Raw genomic sequence first — 22914 nt, 5'->3', positions numbered from 1 at the left:
CCCACTAGCAAAGAGGATGGAGTGTGAGGTAGGCTGATTGCTGTGGTTAGAAGAAGGAAGGTCAGAAATAGCAGAAATTGCATAGAACTTATTAAGATTGGAACAGAGTTTGAAAGTGGGGAGAAGGCTAAAATAAGAGGAGTCAAAAGTGAACAATACCTTAGTTTTATGATTGCAATAAAATAATTACATTGGCAAGGAGAGAAATCCAAGTGACAACTATTTGGAGAGAAAGTTTTATACCTGTTGGCTTTGAGATAGAAATGTCCAACACAGGAATATGGAATGCATCTGAGGGATAGATTACGACGGTAGATAAAGATTAGAGAAGTGTCTTGTGCACGGCTGGTTCCAACTGTGTGGGTGAGTACGTGTAACTGGGAGAGAACAGACCCTAAATGCCCTCTTGCTTAAGGAGAAGAGTGTCAAATGTTGGAGCAGAGAATGGGGAGTTCAGTTCCAGTGTTTTGAGAGACTGAAGGATGTATTTTTCTTGTTGTTGTGAGGAAGATTGGCCCTGAGCTAACGTCTGTTGCCGAGCTTCCTCTTTTTGCTTGAGGAAGATGGTTGCTGAGCTAACATCTGTGCCAATCTTCCTCTGTTTTATGTGGGATGCCACCACAGCGTGACTTCACGGGCAGTGCTAGGTCCACGCCCGGGATCCAGACCTGCAAACCCTGGGTCGCCGAAGTGGAGTGTGCAAACTTAACCACTATGTCACCGGGCCAGCCCCTGAAGGATGTATTTTTTAACTGATAAATTATAGTGTCCCAAAGTTTAAAATAAAAATCACGTGATGTTTAGAGATACACAGTGAAAACTGATCCTAGTGTAAAGTAGTGCTTAATTTGTGTTTCCCTCTGTAGGCGTAGTTTGACGTTATAGAAGTCCTTTTCAGGTAGTTTTGCTCTCTATTAGTAAAGTTTTAAAATACTATTTAATTATTACATTTAAACAAAGCATTCTCTCCTTCAATATCAGCTTTCTACACTATGTTTCAGATTCCAATATGGAACCGAAAGTTGATTTAAGTGTGGCTGGAAACCTGCTAGGTAGTAATGATTTTACACAGAAAAAAGCCTTGGGGTATACTTGTTTCTGCACTGTTCTTAGTGCTGCATTTTTAATCTTACAACAAATGTGGATTTTGTTTTTATTATCTGATGTTTCCCTCCGCCTCCAGGTGCCCAGATGACTATTATGAGCCAAGCTTGTGCAGAAAGGTGTAATATAATGAGGCTGGTGGACCGTCGGTGGGCAGGGATCGCCAAAGGAGTGGGCACCCAGAAGATTATTGGAAGGGTACATCTAGGTGAGCAAAAGGCACTGGGAGTTTTTGTAGGGTAGTGGATTTTTAGACATTTCTTTTGGTTAGGTACATTTGATCCAGCGAGCCTAATCCCTAGAAATTGTAAATCCTATATTCCATCAAAGTTAATACATGGACATGTTTTAGGTGGTTACAAAAAACATCAGTCTCCTATGCACTTCTATCTTCTGCTCCTCAGAGATAATCTCTTTCAACTATTTCAGCTGATTTCTTTTGGTACTTACCTCCATATTTCTAAATAACATGGTTATAGCACTGTTTACTAATATGATTGACAGCTGAGCCATCTAATTGAAAATAATTGCTTTTCCTTTCGTCTACTATTTTTTTTTCCTGGAATTAATAATTATCTCTTTTTTTAGTCATTTGATTTTGTGTGTGTTACTCATCCCTAAACACTTAACTAGTTGTGTAAATCTCCTTTATTCATTTCGTCCTATTGAAGATGCTTCTTCCAGAGCCTGCGCTGCTGGATCCAGGCTGCTTCATAGCTCTTGTTTTAGAATCTTCCTTGACCGTATCCTGAAGATTCCTTTACCCTCAGTCTTATGTCAGATTACATAAATCTCATGTCGTTGTCTTTTTTATTCTGCTCCTCAGTTTGTTAGAGTGTATCTTCCAGTAACTTCCTGAGAAAAAGTGCATGGGAGTAAATTGAGTCCTTAAAATCAGAAGGTCTTTTTTTCCTACGTTTTAGTAGTCTGGCTAGGTTGGAAATCATTTTCCTTCACAATTTTTGTCAGTGTTGCTGTGGAAAAGCTGGCTGCTATTCTGATTCTTGGTCCTTTATGTGAAAGATTTCTTTTCCATTTCTGAGGCTTGTAGAATCTTCTCTTTGACCTCAGTGTTTTGAAATTTCACAATGGTTTACTTGGTGTGTGGTTCTCTTTTCATCCTCCATGCTGGGTACTTTTCAATCTGGAAAAATGTTTGTGCTCATAATTTCCTCCCCTCTGTTACTCAGGTAGGGTAATCCTCTGTCCTGGACTTGTCCTCTAGTTTTCTTACCTTTTCTTTCTTTCATTGTCTTCTGGGTTGGGTGTGTGTGTGTGTGTGTGAGAGAGAGATTTCCTCAACTTTGTCTTCCACCCTTTCTGTTATGTTTTGTATTTGTTTTTCTCTCACGTTAGAATGGTTTTCTCAAATGTCCGGTGATCCTTGGCATCTGCTCATATTGACAAGTGGGACACCAAAAGGATGTTTGGAAGATTCTTTGCGTGGGCAGTCATGGCGATTGTGGGTGACCTGGAAGTTGGGAGGAAGAAAAAGGCTAGAGTCTCAGTAAACTTTCCCTTAATCCCCCTGGTTTTCGATTAGGTCTTGTGTCCCTGTCTTCCTCCATGCCCACCTCTATTCTGAGAGCCTGTTTTTCACCCTCTTGAGAACAAACCTCTGGTCTGTTGCTGGGGTGAAGGGAGGTAGTCGCCTGGCTAAGCAGAGCGCAGAGGGGGATCCCAAAGGTCTAATATGCCGGCAAAGACCTTCAGTCAGTCTTCCTGCTTTGGACCCACCTCTACCCTGTTTACAGAGGTGCTTGTTTCCACCAGTGTATGAGCCTCTTCCGAGTTCTGTGATGTTAATTGGGCTGTTTCTTAGTTTTCTGTAGTCATCTGCTTTCTAGTTCCTAAATTGTGTTTCAGTTGTTTCTTCCATTATTTTTGGCCTTAGTAATTTGTATCTTAAAAAAGCAAACTTTTGGGGCCAGCCCCATGGCCGAGTGGTTAAATTTGTGTGCTACGAATTGGCAGCCCAGGGTTTTGCTGGTTTGGATCCTGGGCTCGGACATGGCACCGCTCATCAAGCCACGCTGAGGCAGCATCCCACATACCACAACTAGAAGGACCCACAACCAAAAATACACAACCATGTACTGGGGGGCTTTGGGGAGAAGAAGGAAAAATAAAATCTTTTAAAAAAAAGCTTTTATAGCAATTTTTAAGGAGTAAGTGGGGATAAATACCTGTGTTTAGTCTTTCATCTCTAATAGAAATATTTTCTTTTTTTCTTTCATTATCCTTTGAATAGATGCTCATTGTAGAGAAATTCAGAAGTATAGAAATGTGAGAAGTGAAAATACCTTAAATCCTTTTATTTAATTTTTTTAATCTTTAGTTATTTTTTTGAGGAAGATTAGCCCCGAGCTAACATCTAACACCAATCCTCCTCTTTTTGCTGAAGGAGACTGGCCCTGAGCTAACATCCGTGCCCATCTTCCTCTACTTTATATGTGGGATGCCTGCCGCAGCATGGCTTGACAATCGGTGTATAGGTCCATACTCGAGATCCAAACCAGCGAACCCTGGGCTACTAGAGCGGAACGTGCAAACTTAGCCACTGCACCTCACGGCTGGCCCCCTTAAATCCTTTTATTTTTATTTTTTATTTATTTATTTTTTAAAGATTTTATTTTTTTCCTTTTTCTCCCCAAAGCCCCCCGGTACATAGTTGTATATTCTTAGTTGTGTGTCCTTCTAGTTGTGGTATGTGGGATGCTGCCTCAGCGTGGTTTGATGAGCAGTGCCATGTCTGTGCCCAGGATTCGAACCAATGAAACACTGGGCCACCTGCAGTGGAGCGCGCGAACTTAACCTCTCGGCCATGGGGCCAGCCCCCCCCTTAAATCCTTTTAAATGAGAATCAGCCACTGGTAACATTTGGACATCATCTCCTTCTGGCCTTTCTTCCATGCATTTTTTTTTTGTCATAAAATGTGGTCATATAGTATATAGAATTTTATAACTGTGCTTTAAGAAAAAGTAACATAACATTTTCCCACCGTTACTATAAATTTCATAAGCATCATTTACATAAGTGCATAACATTCTGTTGTGTGGGTTTAATGGTCAACTTTTGGGAATCTTTTTCCTCAATATTTTGTTATTGTAACATGGCAGTGCATATGTGTGCAGCTTTGTGTACATTTTGATTTTTTTTTCCTCAGTCAAGAAGCCTATAAGTGAAACTACTGAATCAAAGGTTATGAATAGTTTAAGATACTTGATATTGCTAACTGGTACCAATCTGGTTTCTTCAGCTCTGAATGGATAGTCATCTTAATGTCTTTATACAATAAAGTATGTGGTTTTTACCCCTTTGGTTTGCAGATAAAAAAGTGATTTCTTATTTTAAGTTACTTTTCTTTCATTGCAAGTGATAGTTTTTTCTACCCATTTTCCTCTTTCTTTCATATTTCTTTCACTCTTGCTTTTTAAATATATTTGTCTATTTATTAGAGTCTCTGTGTTTTCTTTTATTGATTTGTATAGAATAATCATACCTTACTCTCATACTTTCATACACACAGTAGGACTGAGATTGGGTAGGAAAACCACGAGCTGGTTGCCTCAGAGGCTGAGTTCTCAGATTTTTCATGGTTTTAGGTGAGAAGATAATAGGAAGAGATAGAATAAATACCAGTCCCTAGTGTCCTTCCTTGTGGATGGACAGGTTATGCTGTTTTTCAACTTTTGCTATGATAGGCATGAAGAAAACCTTGTAACGGTAAAGGAAATCTAAATAAAGGAGAGTTATACCACGGATAGGAAGACTCTCTGTTGAAGGTAGTAATTCCCCCACATTTTCAACAGATAGCAACTTTATATTATCGGTATTTATCAACAGAGTCAGAATCCCAATTTTTTTTTGTGAGACTCGATGTGCTAATTTTAAATTTCATGTGGGCCCTTTATTGCAGGAGTGGGCAAGATACTCTGGGATGGCTTCCCCTTCTAGGTATCGAGACCACAGGACTAGAACAGAAACAGACCTGTGTTTACGTGTACCTTGATAAATGAGAGAGGAAGTCTTACAGAGCAGTGGGGAACGCTTCAGGAAATGGTGCTGGGACAGCTGGGTATCCACGAGGGAAAAACGAATCGGAAATTGGACCCCACCTCAGGTCACACACAAAAGTCAGTTCAGGGTTAATTAAAGACCTAGATGTGACAGGCGAAAATCAAGGTTTTAGAAGAAAGTATAGGGGAATGTTTTGCATAGGGAAACATTGCATGTGGTCCTAATCTGGCCACATTAAGATTAAGAGCTTTTTATCCAAAGGCATCATAAAGTGAACAAACAAACTAGGAAAGAATTTCAGTAACACATATAACTAATAAAGGATTCATATTCAGAATATACGCTCTGAATGTGTGTGTTTTCATCCTCAAACTTAGTAAGAAAGACAATATGAAAAATTACAGAAACGCGTGAATAGGCACTTTAAGAGGAAACCCAAATGGTTAAGAAATCTATGAAAAGTTGCTTTGCCTCATTATTAATCAGGGAAATGCAAAATTACTTGTCAGATTAGCAAGATTTGAAATCTAATAATATTGAGTGTTGGTGAGAATGTAGAGCATTGGGAACTTGTATACACTCCTGGAAACGTTTTCCAAAATAATTGATCCTGCAGCAAAGTTGAGCCTCACATCCCCTAGAACCTGTGATTCAGCTTCCTAGACTCTACCATAGAGAAGCCCATGGCACACCAGGAGGCATGTTGGGGAATATTCGTGGTAGTGTTGCTTATGACGGAGGAAATTGGAAGTGACCCAAAAGGTCCTGTAGCGGTAGAATGCAGAAATTGATGGTGGTGTGTGAGACATCACAGTCCTCTCAGGGGTGGTGTAAAGTGAAAGAAATAGAGTCACATGCATCTAAGGGACATGTCTCAAAATATTCTTTGAGTAAGAGAAGAAAGTTGTAGTTCAAAAGCACGAGACTAATTAATATGTTGCTTAGAAATCATATAAAACTGGTAAGAACTACAAGGAAGGCTCAGAGTGATTAACAAAAACCAGGTTAGTTGGAAAGGTTGGTGGAGGCAAAGATAAAGCTGTGATCAGCAGGACATGTAGGAGACTTCTTAGTTTTCTGTTTCTTACCTGGGAAACAGATGTGTGGGTGTTTGTTTTATTATGCTTTATACTGTGTGTAAATTTCATACACTCTTTTGTTTGTAAGATTTAATAATAGCAAAATAATTTTTTTGAAAAATCTTCTGTGTAAAGTAAGAGGAGTAATTGAGGGAAGGGGCCAGGAAGGAGACCCCCCCAGCAAACACGGGCCTTGGTGTTGTGTCTGGTTTGGCAAATAGAAACTTGATTATAACAGGCAATGATAAACGGTTTACTTCTTGGAGGCTAATTAAAAAGTGTACAGATTTTATCTTCCTTTTAGAAAATCTTTTGTAGCTGTATAGGAAGCGGGTGGTTAACTTTGGAGGAATTGGTCTTTTTCTCTTTTTTTGTAATCCTTTAATGCCAGCTTTCCTCACCAGCTGAGCACGTGTCCCCATGGCGTCACATATCAAGCCGGGCGTTCTGGGTAGCAGCTCTACCAGATCCACTTGATGAGCTGGTGCCTTCATTGGCTTTTACACTGATCGTTGGTCTTACTGGATTTTCATACTTAACTCACCTGTTTGCATGCTTTGCTGTGGCTTTGACTGATTGCAGAAAGCAAGACACATAATGATAGATATATTTCCAAGGTTTACCTGGGCTTTTGAAGCAAAAATCAGTAACCTCTTCTCTTCTTCATGTGCTTTAGCTCAGGTTCAAATTGAAGGAGATTTCCTGGCGTGTTCCTTCTCTATACTTGAGGAACAGCCCATGGACATGCTTCTGGGACTGGACATGCTAAAACGGCATCAGGTAATTAAGAGCTTCACTTTCTTTTTGCATCACCTTTTTGTATGTTATATGGTTGTTGCAGCATCATTTCTCTTTGTTGTGTATACTGGAAAACTAAGAAGCATGGTTTTTCAAACCTGGAAGTTTGTTAATTGATGATATTGTCAGGCAAGGTTTGAAATGATGTGTCAGTAGAAATAGAGTCTGTTTTTGTGAAATCTCTCAATCTGTTACATCCTGCTGTCTGTTTTGAGATTATAATAGGCAATTTGGTTCCCTTGTGTGATTTTTAATTTCTCGTTAGAACTTAAGTAATTTTTGATGGTTTTGTAGGGAGGTGTAGATAACACATAATGATGATTTTACTGCAAGTGTGAGTTTAGTAAATCCTTAGTAGCTGGTCAAACAGTACTTGGGGAGAAGAACTTCAGGATTAAGGAAGAAGGTGTACATAAGATGTTGGGAGTGGAATTGTTTATTTAGTACAAGGAGAATGATTTGTAAATATATTTATTTGCAGTGATATTTATATTTCTACTCTGAAGCCTAATAATTAGTTTAAAAATTAATTCCTCTTATTGAAGAAGCAAGTAGTGTCCACTAGATAATAAAATTTTTCACAGCAAGGTTTCATATCTAGTCAAAATTTTTATGGCACTAATACTCTTTAAATTTTTAAAAATTAAATTCCTATAAAATATAATGTATTGATACTCTAATCAAAGTACAGCATTTTAAGTAGAAGGAATGAGTGAATGCATGTTTGGATAAAACCTAATTTATTGACTTGTCACTGCCTTTCCTATTTTTTACTCATGGTATAGACCAGCAGTTTCCAACGTCATAGATAAAGTATATATGTGTGTAACTGTTCTATATTAATTATAAAAATACACAGTAAAGGAGGCTAACATACATATGAAATAAAGAATACTTTTGCAGAGATTGCCTTGCCCACAAACTGCTTTTGAGACCATTGATATAGAGCTTAAATGTAAGCTGTACTTTATACAATAAGCAAAAAGGTAAATGTAAAACTGTATAAATAGTATGTCTCAGTCTTTAAGAAGAAGTCATTTATATGTTTCTAAAAGGTGGGCTGCTGGTTCTGCGTCATATTTTTCCAAACTTTGTACAAGGAATGTATATTACATTTAAATTCAGAAATAAACAGATGTTGTGTTAGACAAATAGGTGTAAACTGTGTCCAGTAAAGATTATTCTGCTATAAACTGAATATTTAAAAAATTGTAAATTAACAGACAGTGTTACCTAGGTTAAAGTTTAAATACTTTTAGGTAAAGTCGTTTTTTTGAGCTGTCTCTGTCAATGTTGCTCTTTGTGAATGGAGTTTTAAACTCAAGATACTAATTTTTCTGCATGGCATTCTATCTGCTATCATCGGTCTTTGGTTTCTTCTTTCTAAGTGTTCCATTGACCTCAAGAAAAATGTACTCGTGATCGGCACCACAGGCTCGCAGACCACCTTTCTTCCTGAGGGAGAGTTACCAGAGTGTGCCCGGTTGGCATATGGGGCTGGGCGAGAGGATGTGCGGCCGGAAGAGTTTGCAGACCAAGAATTAGCAGAAGCCCTTCAAAAGTCCGTGGAGGATGCAGGTATTTGGGGTGAACGAGCTCTTGAATGATACTCTTATTATTGGTGGGTGACCCAGGGAAGTGAGAGCTTCAGAGGGATAGGGACCTTTCCAGTTTGTAATCAGTCTCATCGTCCTGTCGTAGATGTGTTCCTTGTCCTCTCTCCACCTCCTCCCATCTCTAAATAGAATGAAGGAAAACTCCATGTTTCAACAGATCAAGAAACAGCATTCCATTGCTGTGTGCAAGATAGATTGTGGAATTATTTGCTTAGGGACATTTTGGTAGGCTTCCTAAAAAATCTTGTCTTTTTTTTTTTTTGCCTGAAGAAAATTATAACAGTAAGCAGACACTTCCTTTTGAGTTCAACAGTGTGTCCCTGAGATTTTCTTTTGCTTTCCTTCGGCCCGTTTACTTTGAAGGATAGCATTATCACCATGACTAAGCAACCCTAACCTTTTTAATATCTACTGAAAGTGCTGCCACCAAAGGCAGAAGAACCAACAATAAGAAGCATAATTGGATATTAATCAAAACATAGTATTTATGCTCTTAATGAGACCACAGTAGTTTGTCATTGGGCCAAATTAGAACAGTATGTAAACCACTGAAGTGAAGCTACCTAATACTTTTTTTTCTAAGTCTCAGTGCTTATAGCTTGTTCAAATCTAAAGACCAAGCCGTTTTCTGGGTAAAATGGAGGGACAGTTTTACTGAAATCCCACTTCCATAGGTAATTTTTCCTTATCTGTTACAGAGCATTGACTGTGGGATGAATTTTCTAGAAGCTGTAGAGAATTAACTTTTAAGTTTGGGTTATTTTAAAGTCTTGAGCTGTAATTATTCATCAGTGACTAATATCACACATTGCATTTTCTGGTGTGATAAAACGTATTAGAGCTACAAGTTCAGAGAATAGCTTTCTCCAAAAGACAGAAAAGATACGAGCTTTAAAAACAAGCAGCCAGATTTTGCCAGTGTTTGTTACTGGAGAACATCCAAAGGTCTGGCCTTTAGCCTCTTGAGAGTGGGCATGGGTAGCAGATGGAGTTTTCCAAGCTGGCCTTATTCAGAATCTGCTCCACCACCACCTTTTAGCTTAGTTTTACATATAAAGTACAGTTTGGGTGGGTACTTAAGTATTTTGTAGGAAGGGGAGAATTTTGAGTAACCAAGGAGAGATGAAATTAATAGTTTTAATCTTCCCTGCAAGGCAAGCTTGAATGAGTTTGACATACCTACTTAGAAGGTTTTACATTTTTTTAGTAACTTGTCAACTTAGTCATAATACTGTGTATTAATAAAATGAGAATACATTACCATTTTGTGAAATCTGTGTCGTTTCCCCCCCCCCCCACAGTTTTGGTGCTATTATTTGAGAAACATTAGCTGATGATAGTAATGCTTTCTAACCTACTAACAGGTTACCCTCTTTGGGTAATTACCTTCTTTTAATAAAAAATTTAGGAGATTAAAACAGAAACCACAGATATCTTCAGGCATAGTGAAGGGGATGTACCAATTTCAAGGGATTAACAGGAAATGGCTTTTTACCTGTGTGACCTTTTGTTACTGACAGCATATGGCTCATGCTAATGATGATAAAGTTTAAATAGTGAAATAATTCTACAACATCAGGTCCTGTTTGTTTGGAACAGCGACTTGCCAGTATGATCAAAATCAAAACTCTGGACATAGTAGGTGAAAGGATTTCTTTGCTAAAGAACTGTTTCCTTGGTGGATGCCTTGTACCAAAATATCTTTATCTTTTCTATCATTTGAAAAATAATTCAAAGTAGGTGCCGTATCTGATATGTTTTCTAAAAGCTGATTAAAAGATTAAAAAAGTCAAGCCAGGATAGATAATTGGGTTTGGTTTGTTTTTCTTCTAAAAATAAGTCTCAACTGAGAAAGAAATTTGGAAAATGACTGTTACATGTATTCACTCACCTTTACTCCATAAAAAGATTTCCATATCACGTAATTCCATCTATGGGTCTACTTTTTCACCTGTCTCACATTTGCCCATGAATTCTCTATGTGTAGGTGTGTAAAGTTAATTTCTTTCCAAGTTCTTTTGAAAATCTGTTGATGTTGACACACTGCTTTGTGTATGTGAGAGAATTAAAGTGACCAGCAAATCTTTTGGATGTCCAAACTGCAGAAACCTTCCCCACCTTCGATCTGCCAGTTCCTGATTGTAAAGATGGCAAAGGAATGGAGACTATAACCCTGCATGCTGTGTGGTTTGCATTGTTAACCCAAGTTTGCTTGTCTGTTTCCTAATTCAAACAGAGCGTCAGAAGCCATGATGCATGTAGTGTGTGTGTACTGCAGCTGGAGTGGGCCCCAGACCAGGTATTTATAGACACCACGCTAAGCCTTTCATCCAGTCGTCGTCTGTGGTCTGAAAGTCTCTGTATCTGCAGCTGTTTTGGAATTTAGCTTCTGTCATTCACCATCTCACGTCATTTAATCTGGTTACAACTAGCCTGTATATGCATTTGTATGTTGGCATACATACATATCTAAGCATAATTTCCTATTTAAAACTGTCAGTTATTAGAACAGTCCAAGGGGGAGAGATTCCAGTGAAAACTGTCCATCTGGCCACTGTGACTGTCAGATCAAGAGTATCAGCACCACGGCTCTTTGTTGTTTGAGATAACTACTCTGTTAAAGACTTCATAAGTCCTTTCTTCTGAAAAACTGAGAGTTCTTTTTTCACATTACTGTCATAACTACCTGGAGTTACAGAGGAACAGAAATTTTTATTCTGTTGAAGAAGATATGGAAACTTAGGCCAGCTGACTTGTCCAGGATCACAGAGTCAGTAACACAGGCAGGACTGAGGTTTTATCCTTCCAACAACAAAAGCTGAGACTTTGCTTTTCCCTCTGTCCCTAGCCTGACAGATTTTCCACAGGAGGCACTCTGCTTCCATTTCCCTGTAGTATGAATATGGTAGATGTCGGCCTGAGTATATTGGCTGATTATCAAGACGAGGAAAGGTGATTTTAAACTGTCAACCTAGGACTTTATAGGGGTCTGCAGGCTGGTTGTAATTAGATATATAGCATTTAATTTCTTCTTTCTTTTTCCTTGAAAGGAGGGTTTAAAAGCAGGCATAGTTTAGTTACTCTTAATATCCATTGTCCTCATCCTCTTCTTCTGTCCTATACTGACCCAGTTGTCCCCTACATTTCGGACTTAGGCCAGTGAAACTGACCATCTCAGCTCCAGGAGGACTATATACTCCTTTCATATTGAGTACGAAATACATTGAGGCTCTGTTCACTTTGACCTTACCCAATCATTACAACTGGCATACCAATGCAGAAGGCCGTTATCACCCCACCCTACTCCCCGTCCCCATGCTGCTAACATGGATATTTCACTACAACGCATCTTTTCTGTTCTCATTAAGTCAAAATTGAACCTCTTTCAGAGTCTGCCTTAGGGATTGATAAATAAGACCAATAACTGTGTTTCTAGATTGCAGTGGATATAGTTTGCACTGAGATAAATGCTCTTTTCCTGTTTACCCCTAAACTATAAGTAAGATTGTTTCACAAGAAGTCAGTAACTTCCTGACATAGAACTTTATCTTCCTATTATGCCGTTGATCAGTGTTGGATTACAATGATTAGAGCCAGTTGAGTTGTAACTGCATTGCTTGATGACTTCTCAAGTCAAGATCAACCCCCCATGTTGGATGTTAACATTCAGCATGAACCGTTTGAGTTGTGTCTGCCCTAATAGATTGTATTGCGAAGTCCTTTTTGTTACCAGCCTTTGACTTTTAGTTAAAGATCTTATAGCGATGGCATAGAGGTCAGTTTTTAACTGGATCAGTGGCAAAAGGAGAGTTGTTCCGTGGCCTGATGATGCTTTCACTGAGGTAGTGTTTAGGTCTGCCATCTTGTGTGAGTGGCCACTAAGTCGCAGTGCCTCTAAATGATCATTGCCTATTGAAAACTGCCTCTTAGGAACTGTCTCCCTCCCCTGACCAGACACCCGGCCCCACTTCGCACATTTCCCTGCCCTTAAAGTATTTAAATGTTCTTCCTTACTTGTCCTATTTAATGTGGTAAAGTAACTGATAATCCTTTATGAAGTTGCATTATTTGGTAAGATGATGATTGGGATTTAATCCGTTTGATCTTTAGTTTTATTGTTGTTCTCTGAGTCAATGCTCACATAGCTGTATCATGATTTTTGGTAAGTTTGGATAGAAATAAATTAAATAGAATATTTGCTTCCCTGTCTTCAGGAGGTCTCCAAGCATTATGTTCTTCTTTCTCTCTATAATTCCTGCTCTCTCGTAAACACACGTAGTTTTAAACTTCTCATTTATAACCTCAGTGTTCACATTTGAAACGCTAAAAGTACGTGGGCATGAGAATCATTCTAGTGTGGAGATCCTCAAAATCTGTAAAGTGCTTGAGAATCACGTGAGGAGCTTGTTGAAAATGCAGATTCCTGGGTTTACTCCCAAAGGTAGTGCCCCAGAATCTACATGCTTAGTAAACATCCCAGGTAATTTTAGGGCAAGTGGTGGAAAGAACACACATGGAGAAAATATTCTAGAGTTCTAAACTCACTGAGAATAAAAATACATAAATGTCCTTCAGACTTGAGCACTAACCCAGCCATTGTGTGGATGCTTATTAATGGTACTTAAATTCAAAATAGCGAATTACAATATGCATGTTTTATTAAGAAACTGCTTACCTCTTATTCTAATGCTGTGATGTTAAATTGTCTACCACAGTAAGAATGGTTCTTGTATAAGTCTATGAATATAAGACAAACCCGAGTTTAAGGACCTGATTTTGTTCTATCCTGTTTAGATTTGTATCCTCTGATAATTTAGTGGCCTTTGTAACCTGCTTTTTCCTTTCCCTTTTGTTCCATATAGAGAAAAGTGGTAAAGAAACTACCTCACTGGGAATGTCATCGTTACCAACTTCAGATGGATTTAACCATCCAGCCCATCCTTCAGGACAGAGTCCTGAGATTGGTAATTCTACGAGTCTTGCTCACTCTGTCTCTGCTTCAGTCTGCCCCATCAAGCCCAGTGACCCAGACAGCATTGAACCGAAAGCTGTGAAGGCTTCAAAGGCTTCAGCTGAATTCCAGCTAACCTCTGAAAAGAAAGAACAGCTTCCTCTCTGGGATCCTTCTGATTGTGCTTCTTCAGCAGACAGCGCTCCAACAGACCAGAGTCCAGCTATGCCTTTGCAGAGTTCATCCGAAGAAGCCATTCTTGCAGATAATCTGGAGGAATCTGCTGAAAGAAGCACCCAGAGCCTCAAATCTCATCTCCACACAAGACAGGAAGCTAGTTTATCTGTCGCAACAACTAGGATGAAAGAACCACGGAGGTTTCCAGGTGAAAACGGAAGGCATCCAGAATATCAGAATCTGAGTCAAGTGAGTGGCCTTCAGCAGCATGAAGAACCAGAGGATGAAAGGCATGAGATTGTACAACAGAATGCTCCACGTGACCAAGAACATCTTTATAACACAGGGGACCTTGAACTTTTTGGAGAAAGGCAACAGAATCAACAAAAAAGTGTTGATTTGGAAGCCACAATGAAAGGAGACAGTCTACAGCAGCATGTGGACCTTACAGATAGAGAGAAAAATATTCCGCCCTCAGGATGCTTTGGCTGCTCAAATGCAGAAACGCTTATGGAAGTAGATGCAGTTGAACAGTCCCTAGTTGCCGTGCTGAATTCAGCAGGCGGTCAGAACGCCAGTGTTAAGGACATTGGTGCATCTGATCTCACCTTAGATGATCCCTTGATGGAAATAGAAACATCAAAATGTGACCCTTCGTCTGAAATTTTGAGTAATTCCATTTCCACTCAGGATTTACAGCTCCCAGAGAGTAATGTTGAAATGTCTGGAACAAATAAAGAATGTGGGGAAGGCTCCCCCTCCTTAAATCCCTGTGGCAACTGTCAGCCCTCTGTGGAGTCAGCAGAGGAAGCTTGCTCATCTATAACGGCAGCCTTGAAGGAACTTCATGAACTTTTGGTCATTAGTAATAAACCAGCTTCAGACAATACATCTGAAGAAGTTATCTATCAATCAGAAATGGTAACTGAGGACCAAACAAGTATTAAGGACCTTTCTGAAAGATGGACCCACAATGAGCATCTTACAGCTACCCAGAAGGAGCAGTGTTCACAAGTCTCCTTTCACCAGGCCGTGTCTGTATCAGTGAAGACAGAAAAATTAACATATGCTTCAGCTGACACTGGAATAGAAGATGTAGAAAATATGAACTTCAGGGGTCCAGGTGATGGCCTGTTAACAGATAAGGAGAATGTTCCCAAGTCTGGGGAATCAATAAACGAGAGCAGTTCTGTCACTCCAGCCTCAGCTGAAACGTCTAATCAGTTACCCTACACCTTAGGTGTAGAAATTTCACCCAAACTTTTAGCAGGTGAGGAGGATGCACTCAATCAAACTTCTGAGCAAACTAAATCCTTGTCATCCGATTTCATATTGGTTACAGATTTGGGTCAGGGCACACAGAATCCAGTGACAGACAGGCCTGAGACCAGAGAGGATGTCTGTCCTGAAGCTTCAGGGCCACTTCTTGAATTTGAACCACCTACCAGCCATCCGTCATCACGTCCCTCCATTCTTCCCCCGTTAATTTTTCCTGCCGCGGACATTGACCGGATTCTCCGTGCTGGCTTTACTTTGCAGGAAGCTCTTGGGGCTTTGCATCGAGTTGGTGGAAATGCAGACCTTGCACTTCTTGTTTTGCTAGCAAAGAACATTGTAGTTCCTACATAACCATGGAAAAGTGGGCTAGACTGTACTCCATTCCCTTAAAAAAGCTACACACACACGCACACACACTCACCACATATACAGTATATGTAGAAACCTGCAAGCAGAATGTTGAGCCAGATTTTTTTTAAAGATTTTTTTCGGCCAAAGTAATTTATGATCTCGTCTGATGAATTTGTCTATTCTATTTGTTAAAATTTGGGCCTTTTTAAATGTAGTGGCAGTATGTGCATAGAAAAGCTTTTTATTCTCATTAAGATGATGTATTCTGGAATAAATTGATGGTTTTGTGTATAGCATACCATTTTAGAATGAGAGTGAATGCTTTGAAAAGCCGAAGCCTTGAGAAATCCCACTGCACATGCAGCTAAAAGCAGATCAACTTCACACTTTGGCTGTGTCTGTGAAGTTATGCAAGATATGGCTTGTTGACTCAGTTGTCAATTTACAAACTTTTAACCACATGGTGTGGTGTTTGGAATTATACCCAATGCTCTATGTATTATGATTCATCAATTATAAGAGGAAATTGAAGAATAATTGATTAATATCTCCTAGAGTGATATGTTTTTATTCTTGTGGTTAGGATTTGACATTTTAATGGGATGAGCCGGGAGGGTTTAACTTGGGCTGCTTTGTACATCACAGGCTGCTGCATGGATTGCCAAATATCTTGGGTGGGATATTGTGGAAGAATTGACAGTTGAGGAAAATATGGTGCTACCCAGACTTAAAAAACAAAACCAAACTGTAATTCCATTTGCAAATCTTTGGGTGATGTTTTCAAGAACTGTAAGTGAAAAATAATGGCCTAAACACTGGAATTTACTGGAGATTGGGTTTGCTAATATCTCACTAATCACACCTCAACCCTTAATGACTAATGATGATTTCAGTTCAGTGCATGGTTTGATGCCAGCAGTTTATTTCCTTTCTAAATTCATCTTCTACTAGGAAGTTCTTCTGAAGCTCACTTGGAGCTGTGGTCTGAATGAAATATTCAAATGTGATGATAACCTTATCACTCGTCCATCTCGGTGCTTGGAATGGTCAGTCTGTTTGGTGAGTGTCCTCTGTGGCATTGGAGGTAGGAATTGCAGTTGCTGACTCAAGTGGCCTTGGTAGAGTTTTCCATCCCTTTCTTTCCTCAGGAGTTTCTTTTTTAAGCAAGATTTGTCATATTTGTGTTTACCCTGTCAAGTTAGAGTGGGGCATAGTGCATAGATGTATTTATTGTGGCCTTTTTTATATGAGGACTAGCCCTTGGAAATCATTGTCCTGTGGGTCCCACTGTGCAATAATCCTACTAGATAATTTTTTCCTGGAAAATAAACTTCTCTCTATGTACCTAGCAGGAATCTGAAATCTTGGTTTTATTGAAAAGAATTTTGAGAACAATAATTCCTGATTCCAGATTATAGTTTGCAATGCATTTGAAACAGCAGCTTTGAAGGGGTGATTTGTGAACTTAGTGTTAAATGATTTTGTCTAAAGTCTGACTCTCTTTGAAAACTTATTCTTTCCATCAAATTCAATCATGGAGCACAATCAAAATGGAGGCTCATATCTCAGGAGTTTTTGAAATTTTAATTTGGGGGCACTTAGAGACATTTCTCTTCCACCCTATCCGTCTTCTCTCTTTTTGCTATGATGTTTGTATGTGTGTTATGAGACTTTAGTGATGTGATGGAAAGTCACATAAATTCATCATGATCCTCTGAAGTTAGGAAATGATTGGCAGAAAGAGTTGTAGTTTACTGTTTTTAAGAGGGTGCTCAGAACAACAGGTTCGCCTGATTGTCTTTAAAATGTTCTTTGAGACAATCACATGTTGTAGACCCTTTTGCCTGCCCTACACCAAAGATGTAAGATGCACTAGGAAACTGCTTATAGGATTTCTGTCAACCAACTTTTAGAGCTGTGATGGTAATTAAGTAGTTGGTGCTATGATTGAAGCAAAATCTAGTAGCAATGCAATGAACCCCTGTATTTCCTTTATGGGTGGTGACTGGGAATTTATTCTAAGCTTATAAATCTTTAGGGCCATGGAGTGGGGTGGATGTAGGGTGAGGGAATTTATCAATGACAATAGACTCCTCCAAAAAGGCCTTCTGTGTGGAAATGGGCCTGGTGGTTTTCTGTGTGAGCCGTATGGCGCACTGCTCAGACACTTGGCCACTGAATTTTCACAATGTGGAGATTTGGGAATCGGTCCCAGGTGGAATATACGATATCAATCTGGAGAAGGTTTCATTACAATAGCTTTTTATGTATGTATCTGTATATTTATTTTTAGGAGAAAACTGACTAGGCCTATAGTTGTCCACATACTCTTGTTAGGAATACTTTGAATGAGCTTAACCCACTTGCCAGATGTCCTTTTTTTAATCATTTATTTTTCAATGTATAATTGCTTTTGATTTTTAAAATTGTATTTCTTGTCCATCATTTGTGTGAAAGTAAAGTTGACATTGTTAGGCATTTGAATCATTTTTAAATTTAGCAGTTCTAGAACACAAAGGGAATTAAGGAACGCGACACTAGCAAACCTTCATTGTCAAATTTTATTTGAAGTGCAGAAATTAGAGATTAACTTCTCCAAGAATAAGGTGAAATCATTGTGAACTCCTCTGGTTGCCAGTAGAACTGATAAGGGCCAGCCATAACCAGTGATGGGCCACTTTAATGGACGGCTCCTTTGCCATAAACAGGAATGGACAGCTCTGTGGTCAGCGCTTACCTCCAAGAGTGGTCTCTGTTTATTCACCAAAAAGAGGGGAAGATTTTCCTGTATAACTTTTGTATTTCCCTTAAATTGGTTCCTGTGTATAAGAATGTACCTGGTAATCAGACAGCTACACCTAGATTTTGCCCCTTGGAGCTGGTAAGAATTATTTCCACTTGTATCTGTTTAGGCCTCCAGACATCAGCCATTAGCCTTCATTCCCACAGTTTGGGCTTTAAGCATTAACATATAAAGATTACCAGTTGCTTGGCAAAGGGGACTGGATAGATGGTGAGTGTGTGTTAAAACTATCCTGCCTTGCAGCCTATGGAACTTTCTGGAGCTGTTTGTCTCCATATGTACTAAAGGGAGACACACCCCATTTGTTTTTTTCCCTATGCATCTCTCCAGCAAGGGATTGCATAAAAATGGAAAGATACATGAGACTTTGTATCACGGATTTTATGATAGCCAGTTAAAGTGGAATCTGCCTGTTCTTCCCTTACCACAGCTTTCTATCTCTAGTAAAAGCCATAAAAATTTAGTTGGTTTAACTTTTCAGTTCATGTGTATATATACATATGTGATTGACAAATATCCTACAGTTAATTTTTACATAGATTAAAAAGCAAACAATTTTTATATCTACAGATATATTCCTCACTTGTGGTGGCTTTTATCCCACCGTGTATATAAAACGGCCTTGCACATACCTGGGCAGGAGAGTTGCAGTGCATTCTGATTTCTTTTTCCTGCCTGCTCGGCCCCTGCAGTGAGGGTAAGCAGGGTAACTGAACCGCTGCAAACTTCACTTGTTGCCACTGGTGGCACATCATAAGAGAAGCTAACTGGATTGTGCATCCTGCCATTCTCTAGCGCATGTACCAAAAAGCCAAATTTCTCCTTTGAATTTGGTGACCAAGTGTAGCCTGGCTGAACTAGAGAGAACCAAACAGTTATCAAGAGTTTCTCTTCCTAGAAGATAAATGTTACCTTTCATGTTAGGAGGTCCATAAGATAAAAATAGCTTTTTTTTTTTCTGACAGAATCAAAAATGTCAATTCCTATTAAAAGACAAACTAAATTCAAAGCATGTCCTTGAGAACTAGAAATATAAAATCCTGATTCAAGTTCTAGATCTTAATGGTCCCTCAGTAGATATCCTACGAGTTCACTGAATAAACTAAAGAACTTAAGGGCGAGCCTTTGATGTGCTTGGTTTTCTCTTGTGCCTTAGTTTCTCCAAATAGCAGAGGCATCAAATTTTGGTGGAGAATAAAAGTGGAAGTATCAGAGGGAGCTGGGGGAGTTTGAAAATGGCCCTCTTGAAGAGAGAAGCCACTCGTGGAGTAGTCCTGAGGCTCATCTTTATTGTTGATTCAGAATTATCCTGCACCAAGTCTTTGATTTCCCCAGATAGAAGGATTATAATATGAGTTTTTTGCATCAGGAATACCCAAAAGTGGTTTCTAGATGTTTACTATGTTCTTTGTTGTACTATCAGTATTGTAGCAGTTAAGGCAGAGAAACAGTTCGAGAAAATTTATATATTTGAACAAACAGTACTCTTGAAAGCTATGCAGTGTGAGTCTTTGAACAGGAATTGATCAGTTCTTTCATCAAACTGGAAGTGCCAATGTCCGAGGCTCTAGTGAGCTCTGGGGGCACAGGGGTCACTAAAGCAGATTGGAGCTCTGCTCTCGTGAAACTTTCGATCTAGTAAGGAGACACAACAAATTTTAGCTTCTAGAGCAAGATCCGTTTTTGCCTATTAGTATGCTTTTATTTTAAAAGTCATACTAGAGCGATTTGGTTCAAATTCAGAGAAGACTGGGAAAATCCCCAGGCTCAAAATGGAATTAGATGCTGTGAACCTAAAACTGCTCTAAAAAATAAAATATTTTAAAAAGTGGAATTAGAAACCAACAAAAAATGTTTGACGCTTGGTAGAAATCCTTGAAGAGGTGGGGCAGGGGGAGAATGGGCAAAGAGAAGCGCAAGTCAGTGGAAGATGATGCTAAATATGCACCAGTGACAGTCAGCTTTTCCTTTCATCAGGACCTCCTTCCACACAGGGTAGAGATAAGGAGTGTGCTGCGGTGTCCTCCCCACCTCCTTTTTGAGCACAGCTGCTCTGGAATACTGACCATCTGGGCCAGTAGGACTTAGCAGAGGATTCTGCAGGGTTTTGTAGTTTAAAAGCAGCTGAGCGCAAGATGTGAAAAACGGGGATCTAGAGCAGAAAATGTAGCACGCGATGGTTCTAGGACTGGATGGTGGGCAGAATTTATTTACAAAGGGATTCGAGACTACCAGATCTTTCTACAGGACAGCTCCATCAAAAGGACATTCTTTAATCCATTATTTAAAATATCACAATGTATGTTGTAATCCTGAGGCATACGGGTAGAATTTCTAGACCTTAACTACTAGTGGCTTCTGAGGCTTACAATTAGAAAACTCTCACATTTATCAGTTGTGTATTGAAGATTGATAATCTAGACCCTCTAGGGGCTGTAAAAGGTGAGAGGATATAGCTGATAAGTTTTAGGGCACAATTTTATGGAATAAAATCTACAGAGAAAATGGTCCAAGGGTGTAGGAGTGAGAGAATGTTTCTTTTACCTAAAAAAGTTCAGCAAACTATAGAAGACGTGGGGTGGAGGCATGGAATACAAAATTAGAATAATTCCTACAGAAGTATATTTCTTTAAATAGGTACAAGAAGGTCTTCAGTAGCTGACTTGGGGAAGAGGTATGCTGGGGTGCTTTTTCCGGGGAAAATACCTGTCTGATGGGAAATGATTTTGTTCACCAGGGGTTGGTTCTTCACACACCCTTGGATGAATGCGTCTGTGGCTTAAAGAAAGGTAAACTCTATTTCCTCCCCAGGGCAGTCAGATCAGTTTGTTTCCAGATTCTTTTGGTCTGAGATTACCTGAAGCCAACCAGACTTCTCTTTCCTTCCCTGAAGGCCCCGCGGCTTTCTGCGTTTATGCCGCCCATCTGAGACCTTTCCCTCTGAACGATTGTATTTCCATTCTTTAGTCTCCTGATCTGCCTTTTGAAATGTTCTGGCGATCTACTCAGAGCAATTCAACTATTGATTGCATTTGCTTCTCTCAGTGTGCACTTATGATGAAAATTGATTTGCTCATTTTTATTCAAAGTCTCATTTCATGGCAAGTTGGGCTTGTTTGCCAGTTTTGTAGCCACATTTGGCAAATCTGAGCAAAGAGAAACCCCTCTTTTCTCTGTCCCCTTGTTTGTTCTTGCAATTGCTCATGTATTGCTTTACTGACTTTCTCTAAGCTGTGAGACTACTGCATCTTAAGAACTAGGCTGATTGGCAAAATAGACTTGCCAATAGCTCAGTCACTCCCATAATGCTTTGGTTTTGAGAGTTGGGAAAACTCTGAGAACTTAAGGGAACCAAACTCAGGAATCCCAAAGTTGGTTGTGTTGTGCCATTGGTTTAGGGGCTAGACATAGGACCTGTCTGCCGTTGAGTGAACTAGATGCATTTGGGTTTGAGTTTTTGTCACATACTGAAATGTAAGTCAGCCCTAAATAATCAAAACAATTTATTTTATTTTTCTTTTTTTAATAGGAACTTTCTGAAGAAAAAGTGGTGTGTAAAACATTTGATATTTAAGACAATAAAGTTTTTATCATAAGACTCTTGTTTGATCAATTTCTTTTAAAGTGAGATGGTTACTTTTGTCCTCTCTCTATCTCCCTGCCCGTTTAAATAACTTACCCCCAGGCACTGTGACTTAGGGCTACATGCCTGAACACCAGAAGAAATGGGCATCTCCAAGCCATTAAAGTAACTTCCAGATAACCATCGCAGGCGGACAGCTACCTGCTGATAGAAAAGATGGGCATTTTGTGATCTGCACGAGCGGTTGATGCACAGTAATGGAAATAACACTGGCGATGGGATGTTGTGGTTCAGGCTAGTCACTAGAGCCAGGCAGCCAGGCTGGGTTTGAATTCCAGCTTTGCCACTTACTGTGTGGCAAAAAAAAAGCCACAAAGCTGTGATTTTGGATAAGTTGCCTAACCTTTCTGTGGCCTCAGTTTCCTTGTCTGTAAAATGGGGACTATCAGGGTGGTGGTAGGGATTAAGTAAGTTAACACGTATAACGTGCTTAGAACAGTACCTGGCACATTGTGAGAGCTCATTAGGTGTTAGTGTTATTCATTGTATCACAGAAGGGATTTGAGAATGCCAAATGGAATTTCCCGAAGTTGGGCAATTCTGACAGTCTGATGTGTGGGAAGGGCTCTGCACCATGCAGCCAGTCATTCAGGGTCCTAGACTCCTGGGACTCTGCCCTCATCAACATGTGGCTTCCAAGGTTCCTTTGGATATCAGCATCCAGCCGACATATCAGGAAAGGAGAATGAGGGTTGTTTATGGAAGTTTTCATACCAGGCCTGGAAATGGGGTACATCACTTCTCTAGGCACATGTCACTGGCTGGAATCAGTCACATGGCCATATCAACCTGCAAGGGAGGCTGTGAAGCATAAGATGAGCACAGTTCAGTAGTCAGTTAACGGTCCTTCATTTTACCTCACATAGACCGTACATAGCTTTCTCCCGAGGAGAGGGGCCCATACCCCATCCATTCACTCAGCTGACCTGGGTTCAGAATCCTCTGTGATGCCCTGTGCTCTCCTTCAGGTCTTTGTTTTTTCCTCCTGAGGAAGATTCGCCCTGAGCTAACATTCGTGCCAATCTTCCTTTATTTTCTTTGGTATGTGGGCCACCATGCACAGCATGGCCGCTAACAGAGCCATATGCGTCCA

At 39.7% G+C, this 22914-nt stretch overlaps 1 protein-coding gene across 4 annotated transcripts in view; it reads left to right on the top strand.

Annotated features, from left to right (window-relative positions):
• DDI2 (DNA damage inducible 1 homolog 2) overlaps positions 1–21776 on the top strand; it is a 40538-nt gene extending 18762 nt beyond the window's left edge. For 2 of the 4 annotated variants that reach the window (XM_070602562.1, XM_070602558.1), the window contains 4 exons: positions 1184–1312; positions 6881–6984; positions 8391–8580; positions 13481–21776. In XM_070602562.1, the coding sequence (XP_070458663.1) occupies positions 1184–1312; positions 6881–6984; positions 8391–8580; positions 13481–15375 (2318 nt within the window). In that variant the 3' untranslated portion in view covers positions 15376–21776. Of the gene's footprint in view, positions 1–1183; positions 1313–6880; positions 6985–8390; positions 8581–10854; positions 10918–13480 lie in introns of those variants that run through there. The other 2 variants (XM_070602580.1, XM_070602569.1) reach the window with 2 other exon arrangements.
• The last annotated feature ends 1138 nt before the right edge of the window (positions 21777–22914 follow it).

Source organism: Equus przewalskii, chromosome 2 (assembly GCF_037783145.1).
Source record: "Equus przewalskii isolate Varuska chromosome 2, EquPr2, whole genome shotgun sequence".
Taxonomy (NCBI): Eukaryota; Metazoa; Chordata; class Mammalia; order Perissodactyla; family Equidae; genus Equus; species Equus przewalskii.
Note: the sequence above shows the minus strand (reverse complement) of the source record. Positions and strands in the feature narration are given on the sequence as shown.